Source organism: Callospermophilus lateralis, chromosome 19 (assembly GCF_048772815.1).
Source record: "Callospermophilus lateralis isolate mCalLat2 chromosome 19, mCalLat2.hap1, whole genome shotgun sequence".
Classification (NCBI taxonomy): domain Eukaryota; kingdom Metazoa; phylum Chordata; class Mammalia; order Rodentia; family Sciuridae; genus Callospermophilus; species Callospermophilus lateralis.
Window position 1 is genome coordinate 8,281,472 of NC_135323.1, and position 18,580 is coordinate 8,300,051.

Consider the following 18,580-nt stretch of genomic DNA (forward strand, 5'->3'; position numbering starts at 1 on the left):
AAGGTGCAGGGCAAAGGCTCCCATGGAAGAACTGTTCCTCCAGTCCCAAACTTGGAGACCTTGGGCACATGTTGCTGCCCTGCTGGAGGCACAACAGAATGTGGCAGGTGTCTGTGCCACCCACTGCAACATCTGTTATAGGTCACACTTCACAGCTGGGCTCCTGAGGGAGGGTCTCTCAGAAAAAATAAAGGCAAGCTTTGAAAAACTTATATAAGATGTATATCAGTGCGGTTACCCCAGCAACAGGGGAAGGCTGGGGTTGGGTTTGGGGAGGAGTCCCAACAGTTACCCATCTGGCTTAACTTGGAGAGAGGCAACTGTCCACAGACAACCCCTCATGATGCTTGCACTGCAGGTGGGCGAAGGTATAGACAGACACTAAATCCGGATCATTTGACCGTGCAAGCATTGATAATTTATGTGTCAAAACACTGAGAACAAAATTCAGAAACTAAAGATGTAATACCAAATAGAACCAAGAAAAACATTTGCAATATACACAAAGAAATAGGACCCTTAGTATATAAAGAGTGCTAACGAATGAAGAGGGAAAACCCCACACCTCTCTGATTGCTTCCCAAGAGCCCTGCAGTTCACCTAGGGTTGTGCCCACTGTCCTGCGCGCAGCTTCCCTCTGAGAAGTCTCAGGAATGCCTGATTCACAGATCCACAGTCTCAGAGCAACACCCCCCCACCCCACCCCCCGAACAGCGACTGAATGGCTTCTACTATCAGAAGCAGAGCTGCTAGCTTTCGTGGGGTCCTGCTCTGGTCGGTGGTAAGTTCTTCCCTCCTCTGAGTTCTCGATGGCCCCTCTTTGCTCAAAGCCTGTAGGAACGTTGCCTATCTAGTAGGGGCTTAGATGGCTGTGCAGCCACCCCCGTGGAATTTCGGATAGGCTAGGAAGCTGGAGTCGGCCCTGCCCACTCTGTACCCCACTAATTGCGTCGGCTGCCCAGCTTCCTCCGCGGAAAGCAGAAAGGAGGCGCCTGCACCCCGCAATCCTCGCGGCCCGGCCTCCCCCGTGCAGCCACCGGATCCACACCGCAGGGAGCGCAGGACGCACTTTCCATTCGCCTCCATCGCGCTTCTTCCCTAGAAGGCCGTCTCCCGGGACTGGAGGGGCTGGCGGAACAAACCAAGGAATGAAGGAATCCCGAGCGGCCCCTGGGCCCTCCCAGCCTCAACGCCCCCGAAGCTTGCAGAGGGGGGGGTGCTGCCCGCGCGTGGGCAAGATCCACCAGACAGTGGGCGTGGCCAGGGCGTGGTCTCTGCAATCAGTCTTCCCCGCGCAGGCGCTGAGATGGCAGCAATGGCTGCGCCCGAGGGGTCACTGAGGAGGCGGAAGGCCGGGGACTCGGGCCCAGGGCCTGGGTCGCCGCTCTCACCAGGACGCGATGACGCTGGCTGCTCCACCCGCCTGCGCACAGGCACCTTCTGGCTGACCAGAATTGTGCTCCTGAGGGCCCTCGCCTTCGTCTACTGTAAGTGCCCGGCGGCGCAAGAAGCCGCCAGCGTCCCGCGGCGGGAGCCCGCGCCCCGCCCCTGCGCGGGAGCCCGCGCCCCGCCCCTGCGCGGGAGCCCGCGCCCCGCCCCTGCGCGGGAGCCCGCGCCCCGCCCCTGCGCGGGAGCCCGCGCCCCGCCCCTGCGCGGGAGCCCGCGCCCCGCCCCTGCGCGGGAGCCCGCGCCCCGCCCCTGCGCGGGAGCCCGCGCCCCGCCCCTGCGCGGGAGCCCGCGCCCCGCCCCTGCGCGGGAGCCCGCGCCCCGCCCCTGCGCGGGAGCCCGCGCCCCGCCCCTGCGCGGGAGCCCGCGCCCCGCCCCTGCGCGGGAGCCCGCGCCCCGCCCCTGCGCGGGAGCCCGCGCCCCGCCCCTGCGCGGGAGCCCGCGCCCCGCCCCTGCGCGGGAGCCCGCTCGGTCCTCCCAATCCCCCTCGCACTGGAGCCCATCCTATACCTACAAGGGAATCTCTCCCCTGCTTGAGTCCGCTTCGCCCCTGTATGGAAGTCTGTTTCTTCTCCCGGTGTCCTGCTCCTTCCTGCGAGACTGGACCCTCATTAGGCTACCCGTGTGTGTGCCTAGATTTTCCTTGAGATTGTATGAAGTTGTGTTTCCTTCTCCCTGTATAGGGTCTCAGCGGGGCTGCCCTAGGGGTTAGGGGAGGACAAGGGCTTTTAGCTGGTGACTTCGACATGGTCACATTTGCCTCCTGTTGCCACTCATGCCCCGCCCTGCTGGGGGTGGGGCAGCTGCCAATCCCAAATATTTCCCACTTGGATCCCCAAAAACCCTGAATTTTGGTTTGAGGGTATGGTTCTCTGAGCATGTGGCCCAGCCTGTTGATAAGGAAGACTAAACAGAGTCCCCCGTAAGCCTGAAGGCCGTGAGAGGGCCGAGCCAGGACAGCCCTGCTGGGCTAGGGCAGTCACCCTTAGCTCCAGAGGGGCTGTCCTGGCCCTGCCTAGGCATGGCTTTCCATGATGGGTATAGAGCGTCTCTGCTTCATTTCCTCACACGTGGAAGGAGTTGCTGAAGCTGGCTTGTGGAGGAGCCAGGTCCACTTTGGGTTTTGTGTGAGTGCAGAGGAGAGCTGGGGCCCTGCCCAGTAGTCACTGGGGTTGCCAGTGTGAACTTCCACTCAGTCTCTCTTTAAGCTAATGTGGAAAATAGCCATGCTCAGGGTTGCCTCATCCTGCAGAGTACTAAGGAGTCATTCTGAAAGTTTGCAGGGACACAGAAACAGGACCAACCTAAAAGTGCATTTGTGAGACCTCACTAGCATGAAGCAGGGGAGCCTCCAGCACAGATCTGTAAGTTGGGGCTCGGATTTCCACGTGAGCCAGTGGAGCTTTTGGTCTCTGTTTACTTCAGAGGGAACCACTGTAAGCCACAGAAAGGAGCAAATATTTTCAATCTGGTGCCTAGCAATTTGCTGTGATCCGTGCATTTCTTTTCTACCTTGTGAGTAAGTGCATCTAGGGAGAATCAGTTTTCTGTCTTCAGGGTTGTGGTTTTCTGGCTGAGAGTTGTGGGCAAATGGGCAGTCCTCCTGCAAGGGCTCTTTCTAGGAGGTCCTGGATCTCACTGGCACTGCATCACACTATCTCTCGGGATCCCAGGGCTCTTCTAAGGTGCTATAGGACTTCTCCAGATATTTCACTGGAATGTGAGTCTTGCGATACTTCCAGCTACTGAAGGATATGTGATCAAACATAACCATGTGTGTTCTATGGGAAGCCTCCTGTTGAAAGGCATTGAATTTAGGGAGGCTTGACCTCATGCACAGCGTCTTACGAGGCACATGACAAAGGTGCTTTTGGTGAGGAGACCTGCTGAGGAAGAACAGGACAGTTGCTTGCCAGTGAAGCCGCGCAGCCAGCTGGAGGCCGGCGGCGGTGCTCTGCCTTCCTGGTGCCTCCAACAGGGGCATGGTGTTTTTTGTGAAGTGCTGGCAGGTGTAGGTGCTAGGGGTGAGTTCTACCCAGATCTGAGTGCATGGGGCCAGCTGCTGGGCATATGCTGGAGCTGAGGCCAGGCCACCCAGGTCCCTGTCACTGTGGCACGTGGACTTTCCCTGAGAATGCTTGTGGTGCTGCAAGCACCACACTTGCAGCCCACGGTGCTTCACGGTGCATTCACTGGGTTCGCCATCATCTCTGGGGGACAGTGAAGGGCACTGTCAGTCCTGGCTGTGAGTCACCATGAGTGTGATGGTCCCTGGAGGCCTGTCCCTGCACCACTCCCCATCACAGCACAGAGTCCTGAGCACCAGGTTTACGCCTGGGTAGTGAAGATTCCCAGGAAGGATTGAGGCTTTGGAGGAGGTGGTGGGCACCCCTGGACCCAGATTGCTGTTTTCCTGTGATGGGACTTTGCAGCTCAAATCATGGGATTGGGTACCCACTGTTGCGGTCCCCAAGTGCAATGAGGAAACAGCCTGAGAGTGGGCACTGCATTCAGGGTCACAGGGCAATGTGGGCTTCCCTGAGACACTGCCCCCTTCCAATGGTCATTGCATCAAAAAATGTGACCTGTTGTTCTCTGAAGAAGAGGGAAGCTGGCAGAGACCCCCCAGAGCCTTCCTGGGGCATGGCAGGAGGGTCTGTGGCTGCTGCTCACCAGCTGAGCACAGAGCTGCCATGCCGTTGCCCACTCTAGAAATTAAACAGAAGTACCAAGTCCCTTTGTGCAGTGACTCCAAGCAGTAAGGGATTTTTTTAAAAAATATATTATTTAGTTTTAGGTGGACACAATATCTTTATTTTATTTTTATGTGGTGCTGAGGATCGAACCCAGGGCCCCGCACATGCCAGGCAAGCATGCTACTGCTTGAGTCACATCCCAGCCCGAGTAAGGGATTCTTTAAAGCACCCCATGAAAGGATGTTGAGGAAATGACCAGTGCAGAGCCTCTGAAACCCCTGCTGTGGACTCCTGGAACCTGCGGCAGTGCAGTGTTTGCTAAGGCTGCCTGGAGGCAGGAGGATGCATGGCCTCACCCTGCTGCCAGGTGCTGTGCAGAGGCTAGATACTTGTGTTCCCTGGGCTGGACTCAGGTGGACTGTCCCCCTGCTAAGGATAGTTGCACCCATGTGCAGGACGGACTCATGTGGGTAAAATTTCTTTAAAAACTTGGTGTAAAGGCTTCAGGCCTGGCTGGGGCCAGATGCAGTATGCGTGGGTTTGCCTGCGTGCTGCACTGCCCTGGGGAATGCAGTATACTGGAAGCCTGTCAGCTGCATCCTGGGCAGTTGCTCTGGTGTCCTTGCGTGTGCGGCAGACGACTCCACAGCAGGTGAGGTGAGTCTACATAGCACTGGGCAGAGCCAGGGCTTGTCAGCCCTCTACTAAGGGAAATCTGGCGGGCCTGAGACCACCTTGTTTGCTGAACTTTAGCGTTTCTTTGGAAAATATAAGAGAAAAGTGGAACCAAAAGTATCCCTGGTCTTGCTTGCTGAGTCTGCTATGTGAGTCCTCAGGAGGCAGGTGCTGTTCCTCCTCCCCAGGCCTGGGGGTGGGGGGCATGTGCTGCGCGGCTTCCACGGCTTCTAGGCTCCTCCATGGCGCTTGCAGTGTCAGAAAGCATGCGCCTGCCTCTGAGCAGGGGCCAGCACATAGCCACATAACTGTAAAGAAGAACGTAGAGGCATTGTGAAGAGCAGCTAGTGGGAGGTGTGTCGGGAAGCTCTGTCCTAACGTTAGAGCAGTCATCTGAGAGGGACAGCATAAAGAAAACTTTTCCTGGAGAGTGCTGGGAATTGAACCCAGGGCCTCCCACGTGCTCTGCCACTGAGCTGCATCTCAGCCCCAGTGCAAGGGAGAGTGGCTTCTGCAGACCTGCCGGTCCTCCTGGCCGAGGCCTCCTTGGGCCACCTGGCATTTCCTGCTCCCTCACCCCATCTTTCTTCACAGGTTGGTGGTTGGTTTCACTGTGAGATCCTGTGGTGCTTTGAAACAATGTGGGTTCCTTTCTCTGTAGATGTTTCTCTGACTTGGGTTGACGTGGAGAGAGGCTGTTTTCCTGTGAAACTTAAGCCCAGTCTGTCTTCATTGTTTCTGATAAATAGGAAGTTCCCTTTGCTTCTTGCTTTGGAATCAGTCTCTGAAATCATCAAATTGGTGAGATCAAATCATGTTTCCTGGTATGTGCTGGAGTTCCCAGTGTGCTGTTAGGAGGAGCTGCCCAGTGCTTCAGCCCTAGCTGGTTGGGCCTTCTGTGGAAGGAGCTCCTGCCAGTGAGGCAAAGCCAGGCACCTGCCCTTCACCTACAGACAACGCCTGGGTGCACATGCACCTGGCCTGGGCCCTCTTGGAAGCTGATGCGGCACATTTGGGTGTGGCTGCTGGGCTGTGGTGTGTCCTCCAGGTTGCTGGGAAGGGCAGTGGCAGGTAGACTCAGGCCACTCCTGTCCAGTGCTACAGGCAGGAGCAGTGGGGAGCAGGGTATGGGGGGAAGGCCTGGGGAGCCCTCAGCATGGTTTCTCCCTTGGTAGCCCCTGGACCCTGTGCTGTTTCTGCTGGTCAGCTCCTCCCTCAGCCAGGAGGGAGGCAGGACTCAGGGTCTTCTTGCTGAATTGCATTTGGTGGATTTTTAAGAAACATTTACTTTTTAAATATTCTTTAACTATTAGTCAAACTGTGCACTGTGGATTTTTCACTAAAGCCCAGGACCCCATCTAGGGACCACCCACGGTGTCAGCCCTGCTTTCTCATGACCTTGATAGTGCAGATTCCTCGATGTGTATTCTACAGAACATCCCTCAAGTTGGGTCTCAAGTTGGTTCTGTCTGATGTTTTCTCATCATCCACTGGGGCAGTCGGTTTGGAGAAGATCTTACCACTGAGCGGGGCCCTTCCAGTGATACCTACACGGGTCACCTGGTTAAGATGTGGCTGCTGCTTGTCCCCTCTGCCTAACTGCTACTTTCTGATTACTCTATCTTAGACAACCAGTCCCTGAGCCCAGGCCCAGGGGAGGAGGGATCCGCAGCATCTCCAGGAGAGGGTATCTAGGGACTCTGGAATCCTCTGAAAGGGGGGCTGCGTCTTCTCACATCTGTTTATAACCAATCCTCTGTGCACCTTGGACTCCATATCCAGTCTGCACCGGGCTTATGCTTCTGCAAGATGACTATGCTGCTTAGATTGCCCAGCTATGGCTACTGGTGGTCCCTGTGGGTTGTTCCTTGCCCCCTGGCATACCTCCACCTGTTTGCCCAGGTGCCTCCACCTGTTCAGCCCACAGAATGTCGTAGCCCCACCTCTGTTCCCTGCCCAGCCTTGGAGTCTGCCACCTCTTCAAGGAGCCCCAGTTCCTCTGGGTGGATAAAGGTGTCAGAAGCCTGATGAAGCAGGAAGAGCTGTTTGTATGGAACCAGGCCATCGTGAGCACACTAGAATGTCTCTTCTCTTGCAAGCAGTGTCCCACTGGCCCCTGGGTGCCTCTGCCCTCTTCTGGCTGGGCAGTCTTCCTACAGATGTTTCCAGGGAACTGGCTTTTGGTTTTGTTGCTTTTTCAACAGCTTCTCAGTGCTTGCATGGTCTTCTCCTCCATGGGTGGATGGGCATGGCCTGTCCCTCACAGTACTGACTGGCCTGGTCCTTTCCTCCCTGCTTGTACAGGCATGGCCTGTCCTTCAATAGGAAGTTCCCTGTGCTTCTTGCCTTGGAATCAGTCTCTGAAATCATCAAATTGGTGAAACCAAATCATGTTTCCTGGTATGCGCTGGCCCTGACCTGGTCCTCTCCTTTGGGTGTACAGGGCATGGGCTGTCCCTCACAGTACTGACCGGCTTGGTCCTCTCCTCCTTGAGTGGACAGGCATGGGCTGTACCTCACAGTACTGACTGGCCTGGTCCTCTCCTCCCTAGGTGGACAGGTGTGGGCTCTCTCTCATGGTACCAAAGCAGCAAGGTTCTTTCCGGTCATATAATCTGGGGTCTGAGGCTAGAGTGCTGCCGTGAAGGTGTGGTCTCTGGGGATGAACTCAGACTTGGGGTTCAAGTTGAGGCAGCTGGGCTTCCATGTAAGTAGTAGTGCAGCCTTCAGCTCTGTGGGGTCACCCTGCTGACAGGCACTGGGGCAGTTAGAAGCCGTGCTTCCAGGACTTGCTCCCACTCACATCCCTGTGCATGGCCTTTTTCTCCCAGCCGTGGCATTCCTGGTGGCTTTGCAACAGAACAAGCAGCTGATTGGTGACCGAGGCCTGCTGCCCTGCAGGGCATACTTGAAGAGCGTGCAGCAGTACTTCCGGGGGCAGGGCGCCTGGGATGCCTGGAGCTATGCACCCACCATCATCTGGCTGCTGGACTGGTCAAACATGGACTTCAACCTGGACCTGCTGGCTCTGCTTGGACTGGGCATCTCGAGCTTTGTCCTGATAACTGGCTGTGCCAACATGATCCTCATGGCTGCTCTCTGGGGTCTCTACCTGTCCTTGGTCAACGTGGGACAAGTCTGGTAAGTAGAGCTAGGGCACAGGCATTGCCAGGCCTGTTACTACACCAAGTGGATGGAGCACCCTGCACATACTCCTCTGGGCTCTTGGTAGCTGGAGGGGGCATGAGTCTTCTTAAATCAACTCAGAGGAGCGTCATGGTCACTTAGGAGGTGGTAGGGGCTGCTGATTGCCACTGGGCAGGGCCTTTCTGCTTGTAGAGGCATGTCCCTACTTGGGACTACATTTCCTGCCTGCTCGAGCCATGGCAGATGGGAGATGTGGAGGCAGAGTCGCTGGTGGGCTGCTGCACGTGTGCTGAGGGACAGGCCTGGCCCAAGGCGTCCTCCTTCCTCCCCTCCCTGCTCTAAAGGAGCCACACAGCCAGCAGCAGGCACTGTTGGCATCACAGATTGGCCCTGTCCCTGATCCTAGTGTGGGTTCTGGAACTGTGGAGATGGGAGCGCTGGACTTGTAAAGGCCGAAGTCCTGTGGACCACAGATGGACAGGAAACTCTGAGTGTGGGACAGTGTCTCCTGGACATGTGGGAGGTGGACCTGGGCACCTGTGTAGAGATGTAGGCTGTGGAGGACTTCTGGGACTCCTTGCAGTGTTCCATTAGGAGCTGTGGGATTTGGCACTGGGGGCCATCTGCAGAGCTGACTTGGCAACTTCCTTGTGACTTTGTCAGGTTATCTTGGTGTACTCCAGGCTCCTGCCCAGGGTCTGGGCCTCCCCTCTCATCATGTGCCCTGTGGGTATGTCAAAGACTTTGCAGGCTGGGATATATATGACTGGCACCAGCCTCAGGCTTGAAGGCAGCCCTCCTGAGCCAGACTGCAGAAGAGCAGGCATGGCCCCTGCTGCTTTCCATGGGCCTGGTGTCCACGTGCCACGTCGCCACACTGGCCAGAGCTCTGTCCTCTAGTGAAGGAACTTGGGGCCATTCTAGTTTGTCCACAAGCCGTGCAGATCAGGATGCTAAGCTGTGTACTGTCCAAAGGAGAACCAAGGGGCTTATTGCAGCTGTGCTGTGGCCCAGGCATGCTTTATTAGACCTTCTCAGGGATCACCGAGTGGCCAGGGATGTGTCACATTGCATACATATGGAAACTGTTATTTCCTGGACAGGACTTAATCTGATCTGTCACATTTTTGATTGAAGGGTGAGGATGGACACAGATTCTCATACAGCCCCTTGGTGGATGCACAGTCCAACAGCTGCCTACCCTGTCCAGGCCCTCTGGCTGCCCCAGGTGGACATCTGTGTGCAGAGTACTGTGAGCTGAGGGTAGCTTGCCTTGCCCATCTGCTTTCCCCAGGCAGGATCCCAGGCTGCTGCCTACTAGGTGACTGACCTTTCCTGTCTTCTGGTGGTGACAGTTGACAAGCATATGGTGATTCTGGCTGCATTTTTCTGTGACATCCTGGAGGCTGCTATGACTTGAGACATCGTGATTTTAATCCAAACCAGAGGAGGGAGAACTTCAGGTAGCTGTACCTGATTGCAGCAATTGGAGTTAAAAAACCAAAACAGCCAGGAGCCCCTGTGGTATACACACGTTGGCGACTCTCTCGTCCTGTGAGTGCCTAGGGCCTTGGAGAGTCCTCAGCCAGGAGAGTATGCTGTTTTGCTTTGAAAGGTGCTTTTTACTGATCTGTGATGTATTGGTCAGGAAAGATCCACTCGATGTTTAAATGTTTGGAAACCACCTTGAGAACTTGTGGAAGTTTAAATGTTTGAAAACTACTTGAGGACTTATGGCCAAGAGCAGTTTTGTGTTTTTTTTTTTTTTTGGAAAGAGGTTCTGTCCCCTCCTGTGGATATGTTGAAATGAGAGATGCCCTCCCTGCAGCCTGGACCCTGGCTTCCCCGACGGTGGCAGTTTGGAGTAGCTGTGCTGGGGGAAAGCAGCCCGGAGCTGTGCGAGGGAGGCTGGACCTGCCAGGCAGAGAGGCTGTCCTGAGGGCCAGGAAAGCAGTCAGATAGTCGGTTCCTTCGTGCCTCACTGATTTTGTTGAAGAAAAGAGCATTCATTTGGGTCTGGGCCACTCAAACAATGTGCACGCTGGTAGCTGTGACCCTGGCAGGTACATGTCATGCTCCCCCAAGAGTGGCTGCTGCCTGGGACCAAGCACGGGTAGTGGAAAGATGTGTCCATTCATCTAGCATGCCACTGTTAGGAACAGCGCCTGACACGGCTGCCTTCACCTGTCTCCCTGCTGTGCTGTGAGCTGCCAGTTCTCCCCTTGGAGTCCTGTCCTGTCCCCTCTCATGGTGACCTGTCACCTCCCTGGTTAGACCAGGGCCCGTGACCAAGCCCCACCTCAGGAGGGAGCATTGGCCATTAGCCTTTGGAACCTGCTGCAGCTGCCGAGTGTCATCTTGGGATGTGTCTCCCTGGTGGCTCCCTGGACACCGCTTTGCGTTTCCTCCAGGGAACAAGAGGCTGTTCGACCCCCTAATGTTGCCAGAGCAGTTTTGGATCCAGAGTTTTATGAAAGCAGCCCCCTTCCCCCTCACTCGTGTCTTGTATCAGTGTGGACATACTTCTGGGAACTGATGTCCACTTGATTCACATCTCCCTGGTTTTCCTGGCTAGGGACCCCATCCAGGACCCTAGGGGACACATAGGCTCTGGGGTTCCTCTCAGACTTCCTTCATTTCTGATGTTGGGATGGTTTGGGGAGCCCCTCCACTGGGACTGGCCTGTGGTTCTCCATGGCTGGATAGGAGCTGGGCTTGGGAGGGAGACTCAGGAGGCGCCTGCATGTACCCAGCAGGTGACTTTCCCCTGTCCTCCTGTGCCCAGGGCAGACCCCACAGCAGAACTCTGCACGGGGCGTTGCCTCTGGTCCCCCTGGATCTGCTCAGCCATTGGTTTTATCAGCATGGACTGACACATACTTGCTTTGTACCCTGGATGTCCAGGCTAGGAAGGTAAATGTTTAGGATTGGTGGCATAAGACAGAGAAAAGTTTAATAACTTTGACTACATAAACTTTTAAGTGATTTTAAAGAAAATCCAACCCCGATCAAAACTGGCCTTTCTTGCCAGGTGTCTTGGTACACACCTGCCAACCCAGAGGTCGCAAAGCCTGAAGCAGAGGCATCACAAGTTCCAGGCCAGCCTGGGAAGCTCAGTGAGACCCTGTCTCAAAATATAAAAAGGGCCACGATGTGACGTGACTCCAGGTAGAGCATCTCAGTGCCACCAGGGAAAAAGATTGTGGCTTTCCTAAAGCCATGTGCCCAGCCCTGGCTGCCTAATTGTAACTGGTTTCTTTGTTGACTGGACTTTTCTGAAACGTGGGGTTTCTGGTTCTTTTATCTGTACTTTGCTTTGGCACTGACCCCAAAGTGTTTCTTTGTTGCTATTCAGGATGACACACAGCTCTTCTGTCCTCCACCTCCCAGCCCCTTGTGAGGAAGGAAAGATCCTCTCAGGAAATGTGGGACAAGCCAAGTGTCTCAGGGGTCCTCTTCCTCTTTGGCACTTTCTTCCCTGCAAAGGGATGGAGAAGCCTCTTCAAAGGGTGTACGGGCAGAGGCTCCTGGTCATTTCCTGCTTCTGAGCCACCTGGAGGAGCTGGGGGAGTCTCAGTTGGAGACGTGGACTCCTGCAACTGGCTTTGCTTTTGGAAGTCATGGAGAACCATGGGGACTGCCTCTAGGGCAGCTCTTCACATCTCTAACTCGAGGACCACCAGGGGACCAAGCTGCTCCACGTCCTGCAGCTTGGCACAGCCAGCTCCAAGCTGCTGGGACCCAGGTTTCTTTGTGACAAGTAGGCTCAAGGATGCTGCCCATGTCCTTTTGTTCTCTGTGCATTTATTTCACTTTGGGTGTGTGTGTGTATGTGTTTTGTATGTGATGAGGATTAACTCTAGGGCCTCCTGAATGCTAGGTAAGTGCTCTTTACGGAGCTGTATCGCTAGTCCTTTTTATTTTGACACAGACCTCGCTGAGATGCTGAGGCTGGCCTTGAACTGGATCCTCCTGCCTCAGTCTCTCCAGTAGCTAGGATCACAGGCATGATTGCCACACCCATCTTAAAACTTCTGTCACCTCAGAAGCAGCCTGTGTCTGGCAGCTGTCCCCCCATGCCCTCCCCAGCCTGTGACTACTGGCTGCTGTCTGTGGATCTAGCTGTCTGGACCCTTACACAGACAAGGGCCTAAGCGTGTGGCCTTGTGTCTGCTTCATCTCCACACCCGTCTCAGTTGCAGCATGTGGTGCGTCTTTCCTTCTGCTGGCTGGAGGTACTTGTGTGTTAAAGATGGCAAGGGGATTTCATTCCTGATCCGAGGCAGGTTTTCTGGGTGGGGGCTGGGTGGACTTTTCTGAGGCAAGCGTGAGGTGTCTGGTCAAGCCCAGGCCCAGTCTGCCTCCAGCATACCGTGGGGACGTCACTATGTGGTTTGGGGTCCTCACATGTGTTGGCTGTGCCGCCTTGGAACACTAGCCACTGCCTGCCACAGCTCTGCAGGAAAGTGGGCCTTTCTCAGGTCCTGGCAATGGATCAGAGCCCGCCGAGTGCCTGAAGCCCCAGGCTCTGGTGTCCTGTGTTTGAGGTGAGTGCCCTATTAGCGCATAGGCTCCAGGGTGTGGCATTTTCTGTAGTGCTGTGCTTGTGAAGATCCCAGCCTTCCTCCTGCTCCTGCCCACAGCAGCTTCTGGCCACACTGGCCTGGGGCCCACCCTGCATGGGCTCTGTGGACAGTGTCTATTGACCACCCAGTCCTGGACCAGGTCCTCCTGACAGCACCTGACCCTCCTGGCCTGGGCTTGTGGGTGGGCTTCCCTAGTGGGAAACACAGAGGTTAATCTTATAAATTTTGGGTCAAAGTGAGCCAATTAAACTGAATACAGTTTTTTTCTTTTGTTTTTCAGGTATTCTTTTGGTAAGTGAGATGATTTAGGGAAGGACTGCGGGGGCTTGTTACACGTTGGGGTATGTATCTTTACACACTCTCCCTGGCTTTTCTGTTTGCTTGAGCATCTTCCACCAGCTCTTCCGGTGTGCTGGGTGGCTTGGGTGCAGCCCCTATTGACCAACATGGAGTCCTAACCAGGCAGCCCTTGCCCCAGACCATGGCTGGTGAGGTACGGGGGCTCGTGGGCTTCCAGGTGCTCCGACCTGGCCAGCACCCCCTTCTCTGGGTCCTTGAGCCTAGCGTCCACCTCTGTGTGTGGCACTGATGCTGGTTTGTGCATTGCGTGGGAAGGGGATCCTGGGTCCCCCGGCCATGCTGGGTGGAGCCCCTGGAGTGGGGCAGAGGGCAGCCCAGGTGGACAGGCCAGCCATGGACAGCAGGTATTTTCTCAGTGGGCTCACAGTGGGTTTCTAAGTCGATCTGCACCCCAGCCTTCAGGGAAAGTGAGAGGCAGGTTTTCATTCCACATCTTGTCATCTGTGGTTCTGTTGCCAGCGCCCTGACCCTGCCTGGGCCTCACCCATTTCTTAGCACAAGTAGCCCCTGTCCCCCAGGGAATGGGCCAGCCAGAACATGGAGGCTCCAGGATATCCACGTTTGCTCTTGGTTATCTGGCATTAGAATCCCCCTCAGAATCCTGCACAAGCCCACACTTAGGTTGACAAACCCTTAGTACATTTACTTGCTTAAAATTGTGAGAGTAGGGCTGGGGATGTGGCTCAAGCGGTAGCGCACTCACCTGGCATGCGTGCGGCCCAGGTTCAATCCTCAGCACCACATACAAACAAAGATGTTGTGTCCACTGAAAACTAAAGAATAAATATTAAACTTCTCTCTCTCTCTCTCTCTCTCTCTCTCTCTCTCTCTCTCTCTCTCTCCCCCTCCCTCCCCCTCACTCTCTCTTTAAAAAAAAGAAAAAATTGTGTGAGTACTGTTTTCCAGCTGTCACAAGGACTGGGACTTCAGGGCCTAGAGATCTTTATTAGGGTGGGGATGCCTGCTCCTTGGTGCAGTGAGTTCCAAGTTTGTGAGGCAGAGCAGGCGCACACTGTGGAGACTGGGTGCACTGATGGCTTGAGTAGACTGGTGCTCCCTGCGTTCTCAGGCCCGTGAGGTAGCCAGGCTGCTCCTGCCTTGGATCCCAAGGCGTAGGCCAGCAGTAGTGAGGATTGGCCTCACACCCAGGTTTTGCAATATAGAACCACCTCACTGAGTCCACGCTTCTGATAAAAGGGGCCTTGTGGGTGGCGGGACCTGAAGCTCTGTGGGCCGGATCCTGGCAGAGCTCACCAGGGCACTGGGCACTGGGCTTCTTGGTGCTCCACACCAGAACAGCTGCCTGATCCTGCTGCTGTTGGCATTGTCTGCGTTGGTTACACGTTATTCCCACTTGTCTTCAGCATCTAACGACCTTGGGCTCAGAAGCCATTGACTGTTGTCATTCTGCCTCCAATGGTCCCTGAGGGAGAGGACCTTCATCTTCCAATGACGGCAAACAGAGACATGGGCATGAGGCTCACTGCAGCCCTTGCGCCTCAGCACAGCCCCCCACTTGCGGTCGAGAGCACAGCAGAGGGGTGGGTGGGTCTGAGGCCGGGCACACTATTCCAGTCTTTCCTCTGGCCTTGCTGGGGTCCCCTGCAGGACTTGTTTTCACAGTGAGCCCCTGGTCACATCAGGCTTATGTGTCATCTTAGTTACTCTGAGCGTGTCTGCCTTGTGTGTCTGTGGTGAGCCTAGAGCTGCCTGCACAGACTGCTCCAGGGCCACACCTCTCAGGAGCTGGTGGCTCGGCAGGAGCCCCACTTCCAGAGCATCAGGACTGTGGCACCCTTTGGCCACGTGCGTTTCTGAGGTCAGCTTCCCTGACTTCAACGGGGATGCTGGTTCTCAGGTGCACAGTTGCCCTCGGCACGCCAGCAGCTGCACAGGGCCAGTTAGGCCTCCTCAGGCTGCAGAAGGGTCTGCCCAGTGCCACTCAGAGCACCCATTCCTCTAGCCAACCTCCAAGGGCTGCAGGTGCCACCTGGGCTCACAGGATGCCAGTGCGCCCAACCACCCTGCAGTGCCTCCCTGGACAGTGAGGCCTACTGGTGTCCTCCTGTCTCAGATGACCACGTTCCCCAGAACTGTGACCTCCCTGGACGGCAAGGCTGCTGGTGCCCTCCTGTCTCAAATGACCATGTTCCCCAGAACTTGTGCTCCTGCTGGCATCTTCAGCTGTCCTAGGTGGTTTCTCTCCATCATGGTAGCCAGGGGTCCTCCTGGTCGGCAGCCACACTGCCCAGCAGGTCCCCAGGTCTCATTCTCCTATGTGTAGGCAGATGTGGTCACTCAGCAAGTGCAGCTGTGTGAGTGGGGCCGTTCCCAAGACACAGGAAAGCCACACTGATTGCCACCGGCTCTACATCCGCATCTCTATTGAAAGCTGGCCTTGATAAACTCTGAAGGCCGCTGTGTTGGTAATGTGCTCTTCCAAGGCCGAGTCTGAGGGGTCACTTGGTGCCCCGTGGGTGCTGGGTGCATCTTGCCCCTGCAGCAGTGGACTTCTTGAGGCTCCTGTGTGGGCCAGTTGCACTTTAGGGACTCTTTCTGCCCTGGTGGCCACCAGCTGACTTCTAGGCTTGGCAGGCACCCTCCCCAAATGCACCAGCCCCTACGGTCCATTCCTCCTGGGCCTCCTGGCCCTGCCTGGCCCTGAGCGGCTTGCACATGCAGAGGGCTGCAGCTGCTTCCAAGCGAGTCTTTGGTGCCCCCAAGGCTTCTGCAGAGTTACACCCAGGCCTGGGTTGTGGAGGGCAAGGGACAGTAGGCTGGTCCCTCTGGGGATGTGATAGGCAGGGCACACTTGTGACGAGGGCCTGCTACCAACATGCCTCCTGATGGGCCCAGGAGGTCCTAAGGGCAGTGGTGAGGTCAGTGTGCATGCTGACTGGGCAGCCCAGGCCTCGCCAGGTCTTGGGCCTTGGCAGACAGTCCCGGGGGGAGAGCAGTGCTTTTCCCGAGGATTTGGAGTGCTTTAGGCTCTAAAACATTTTGTGAGTTCTTTGATGATGGTTTTTGTTTTGGTGGACTTGGGTATGTGTAGACATAGACCTCCAGGTGTCCTCTCAGGGGTCGTAAGATATGGACTGGCCTTGCAGAGAGCAGACTGTGGCTGGTCATGGGGTGGGGGGTGTGTGTGAAGGGGTATCTGGCAGGGCAGTTTTGGAGAGCCAGGCTGGAGATGCCCCTGGGATTGGGGCTGGGTGCCCCTCGCCGGCACCAAGGGCCAGGCATGCTCCAGGATGGAGGCTGTGGCAGCAGAGGTCTGATGGCCAAGTCCTGGGTGGCCTGTGCGCTGTGAGCACTGTTCAGGAGGTGCCTTCTCTTCTCTCCTGCTGACCCGTGGTGGGAACTGGACACTGAAGAGTCTGGAGGAACTTGGATAGCAAGCCCCACCATACCCCTGGCAGCCACACACAGCCTCAGAGCAGAAACAGGCAGGCAGTGTCTGTGGCATCTGTCCTGATGGCACTGCAGTGAGCTGTGGACACGTGGGGCCGGGTGGGGGGGCACCGTCCACATAACAGGCACAAGGACTGCATCTTAGCCTAAAATAAGCAACCAGGGTGGCCATAGGCTGGGGGTGGGGGACCAGGTGACACTCCAGGCTGGCATTTCTCTGTGGCTGGCTCATGGTGGGCCCACACTCCCCTGCAGGGCACAGGGCTGGGCTTCCCTCTGCCCTTTGCCGCTTCATTTGGAGCATTTCTGTGTGCACGTGGCCCTTAGTGGTGTGGGGGCACCTTTCTTGGCTGAGTGAGCAACTCCCCCGCATTGTTAGTCTGCTTTCTGGGCTTTACTTGGCGGCCCAGGCTGCATGGGATGCTCATGTGATTGGGACCCTGGAACTCGGGTGTTCCCGTCACAGCAGCACCTCCCGCCAGCTGTTGTGAGTTACATGCTCCACATGAACCACCACCCTGGCCACTCCTGGATCCATGCTTTAAAACAGCTTAATGAGGGGTTTACTGCCCACCTCCAGGTTCTCATTAAGACTGTCAGTGCTGCAGCAGTGCTTGCCTGCAGGAAGCCACAGGCCTGATCCAGTGGGTTCCAGGCCTGCCCCAACACTGTGCTCCACAGGGTTCTCGTATACTCTGCTGTGGTCCCGTCCATGGTTCATCCGATTATCCCAGCCCCATGAGTGAGAGACAGTCCCTTTAGTTAAAGATTTCTCGCATCAGAGGAGCCGGAGCTGCCGGTCATGCGCCTGCACAGCTGCCAGACTGCCACGTCCTACTGACTCCACGTCCCCTTCTTGGGCCTTTTGCTGCATCCCTGTGGGTTTAACCATTTGGCATGTTGCGGGGCGTAGTGGGAGAGGTGCCCTCACAGAGCCAGCTCCTAGAAGCATCATTATAGGTTAACTGGGAACAGAAGGCCATCAGCAATGGCTGCATCCTCCCTGGGATCATAGAGGAGCCTTCCTGTCCTCCCTGGGATTGCAGCAGAGCCAGGTGCAGTCCACAGGCTGTGGACTGGCAGCAGCATGGTATGAGGCCAGCATTCACTGCTGCCTAGTGGGGACAATTGCATTTCCCTCGTGTTCTCTGTTTGGTCATGTCTGGTGAAAGAGGCTCAGTCTAACCTAGAAGAAAAGGGATGGTAGAGTCTTTCCCTTGTCCACAGGGTCATTACCATTTTGCTTGCTCTGGCCTCTACCACGGTGTCAGTTTTCCATATCTGGTTCTAAAGTGTGGTACTTCCTGTTTTTTTGGTACCAGGGATTAACCCAGGGCCACTTGATCCCCAGGCCATATCCCCAGCCCTTTTTATGTTTTATTTTGAGACAGGGCCTCACTAAGTTGCTTAGGGCCTTGCTGAGTTGCTGAGTTGCACACTGTCTGTCTGTGCTTCCGTCTTAAGGATCCTAGAGCACCTAGTGAGTCCTTGCCGCACTTCCGGAGCTCTTCCAGCTTGCTCTTGGTTTCACTTAGGCTGAGTCGTGCCGTCGTGGAGCAGCAGGCTGCCATGGACTTGGATCCACAGCATCACCCTGGCACCAGCACTCCACTGCCAGGGTCTCCTGGGTGTGGCACCTGGCGTTGAGGCAGTATCCATCCCCACCCCTTCTCCGTGTTCTGCTTCCAGTGCCTTGCAGTGAGGGTCTGTCTGACTGGGCACTCTCCTCCACTAAGCTCCTGCGGCTCCTACCCTAGCTGCCTACCCTAGCTTCCCATCTTGATTCCCCTGCATAACATTGGGCACTATTTGTCCCCTCATCCCCTCCCCATGGTTGTTTCCTTTATGGGCCTCCAAGGATCTGGTTTTATTTATCAGGTTCTTTTTCTGTTTTAGTTTAAATTTTCTTTTGTGGTGCTGGGCATGGAACCCAGGGCCTCACACATGACAGGCGGGTGTTCAGTCACCGAGCTGTACCTTGTCCCGTCAGAGTTTTTACAAAAGCACTTTAGTTCATTAATTATTTCTTTTGTAGTTTGCTTCCTCCTCCTTGATGGAAGGGGCTTATCATCCTCCAGTACTGTGAGTTGGCAGCTGGATTTACTTTCTGCCTCTCCTGATCTGCTGGCAGAAGCACACATGACCACTGCCCTCAGCCGTGTCCCCGTTCTACCTGCCAGCTCAGTGCCGGTGCCTCTCTGGACCAGGTGCTATCTCTAGAAGTGCTTGGCAGTGCTGCATGCTGGGGTCCATTGGTCA

The 18,580-nt window shown here is 55.8% G+C and overlaps 1 protein-coding gene across 1 annotated transcript in view; it reads left to right on the forward strand.

Moving 5' to 3' along the window:
- Nucleotides 1-1,289: 1,289 nt before the first annotated feature.
- The window catches only part of Lmf1 (lipase maturation factor 1), a 60,492-nt gene continuing 43,201 nt past the window's right edge, over nt 1,290-18,580 (forward strand). The window contains exons 1-3 of the mRNA XM_076840082.2: nt 1,290-1,487; nt 7,649-7,958; nt 12,831-12,841. Coding sequence (XP_076696197.2) covers nt 1,307-1,487; nt 7,649-7,958; nt 12,831-12,841 — 502 coding nt within the window. The 5' untranslated portion in view covers nt 1,290-1,306. The remainder of the gene's footprint in view (nt 1,488-7,648; nt 7,959-12,830; nt 12,842-18,580) is intronic.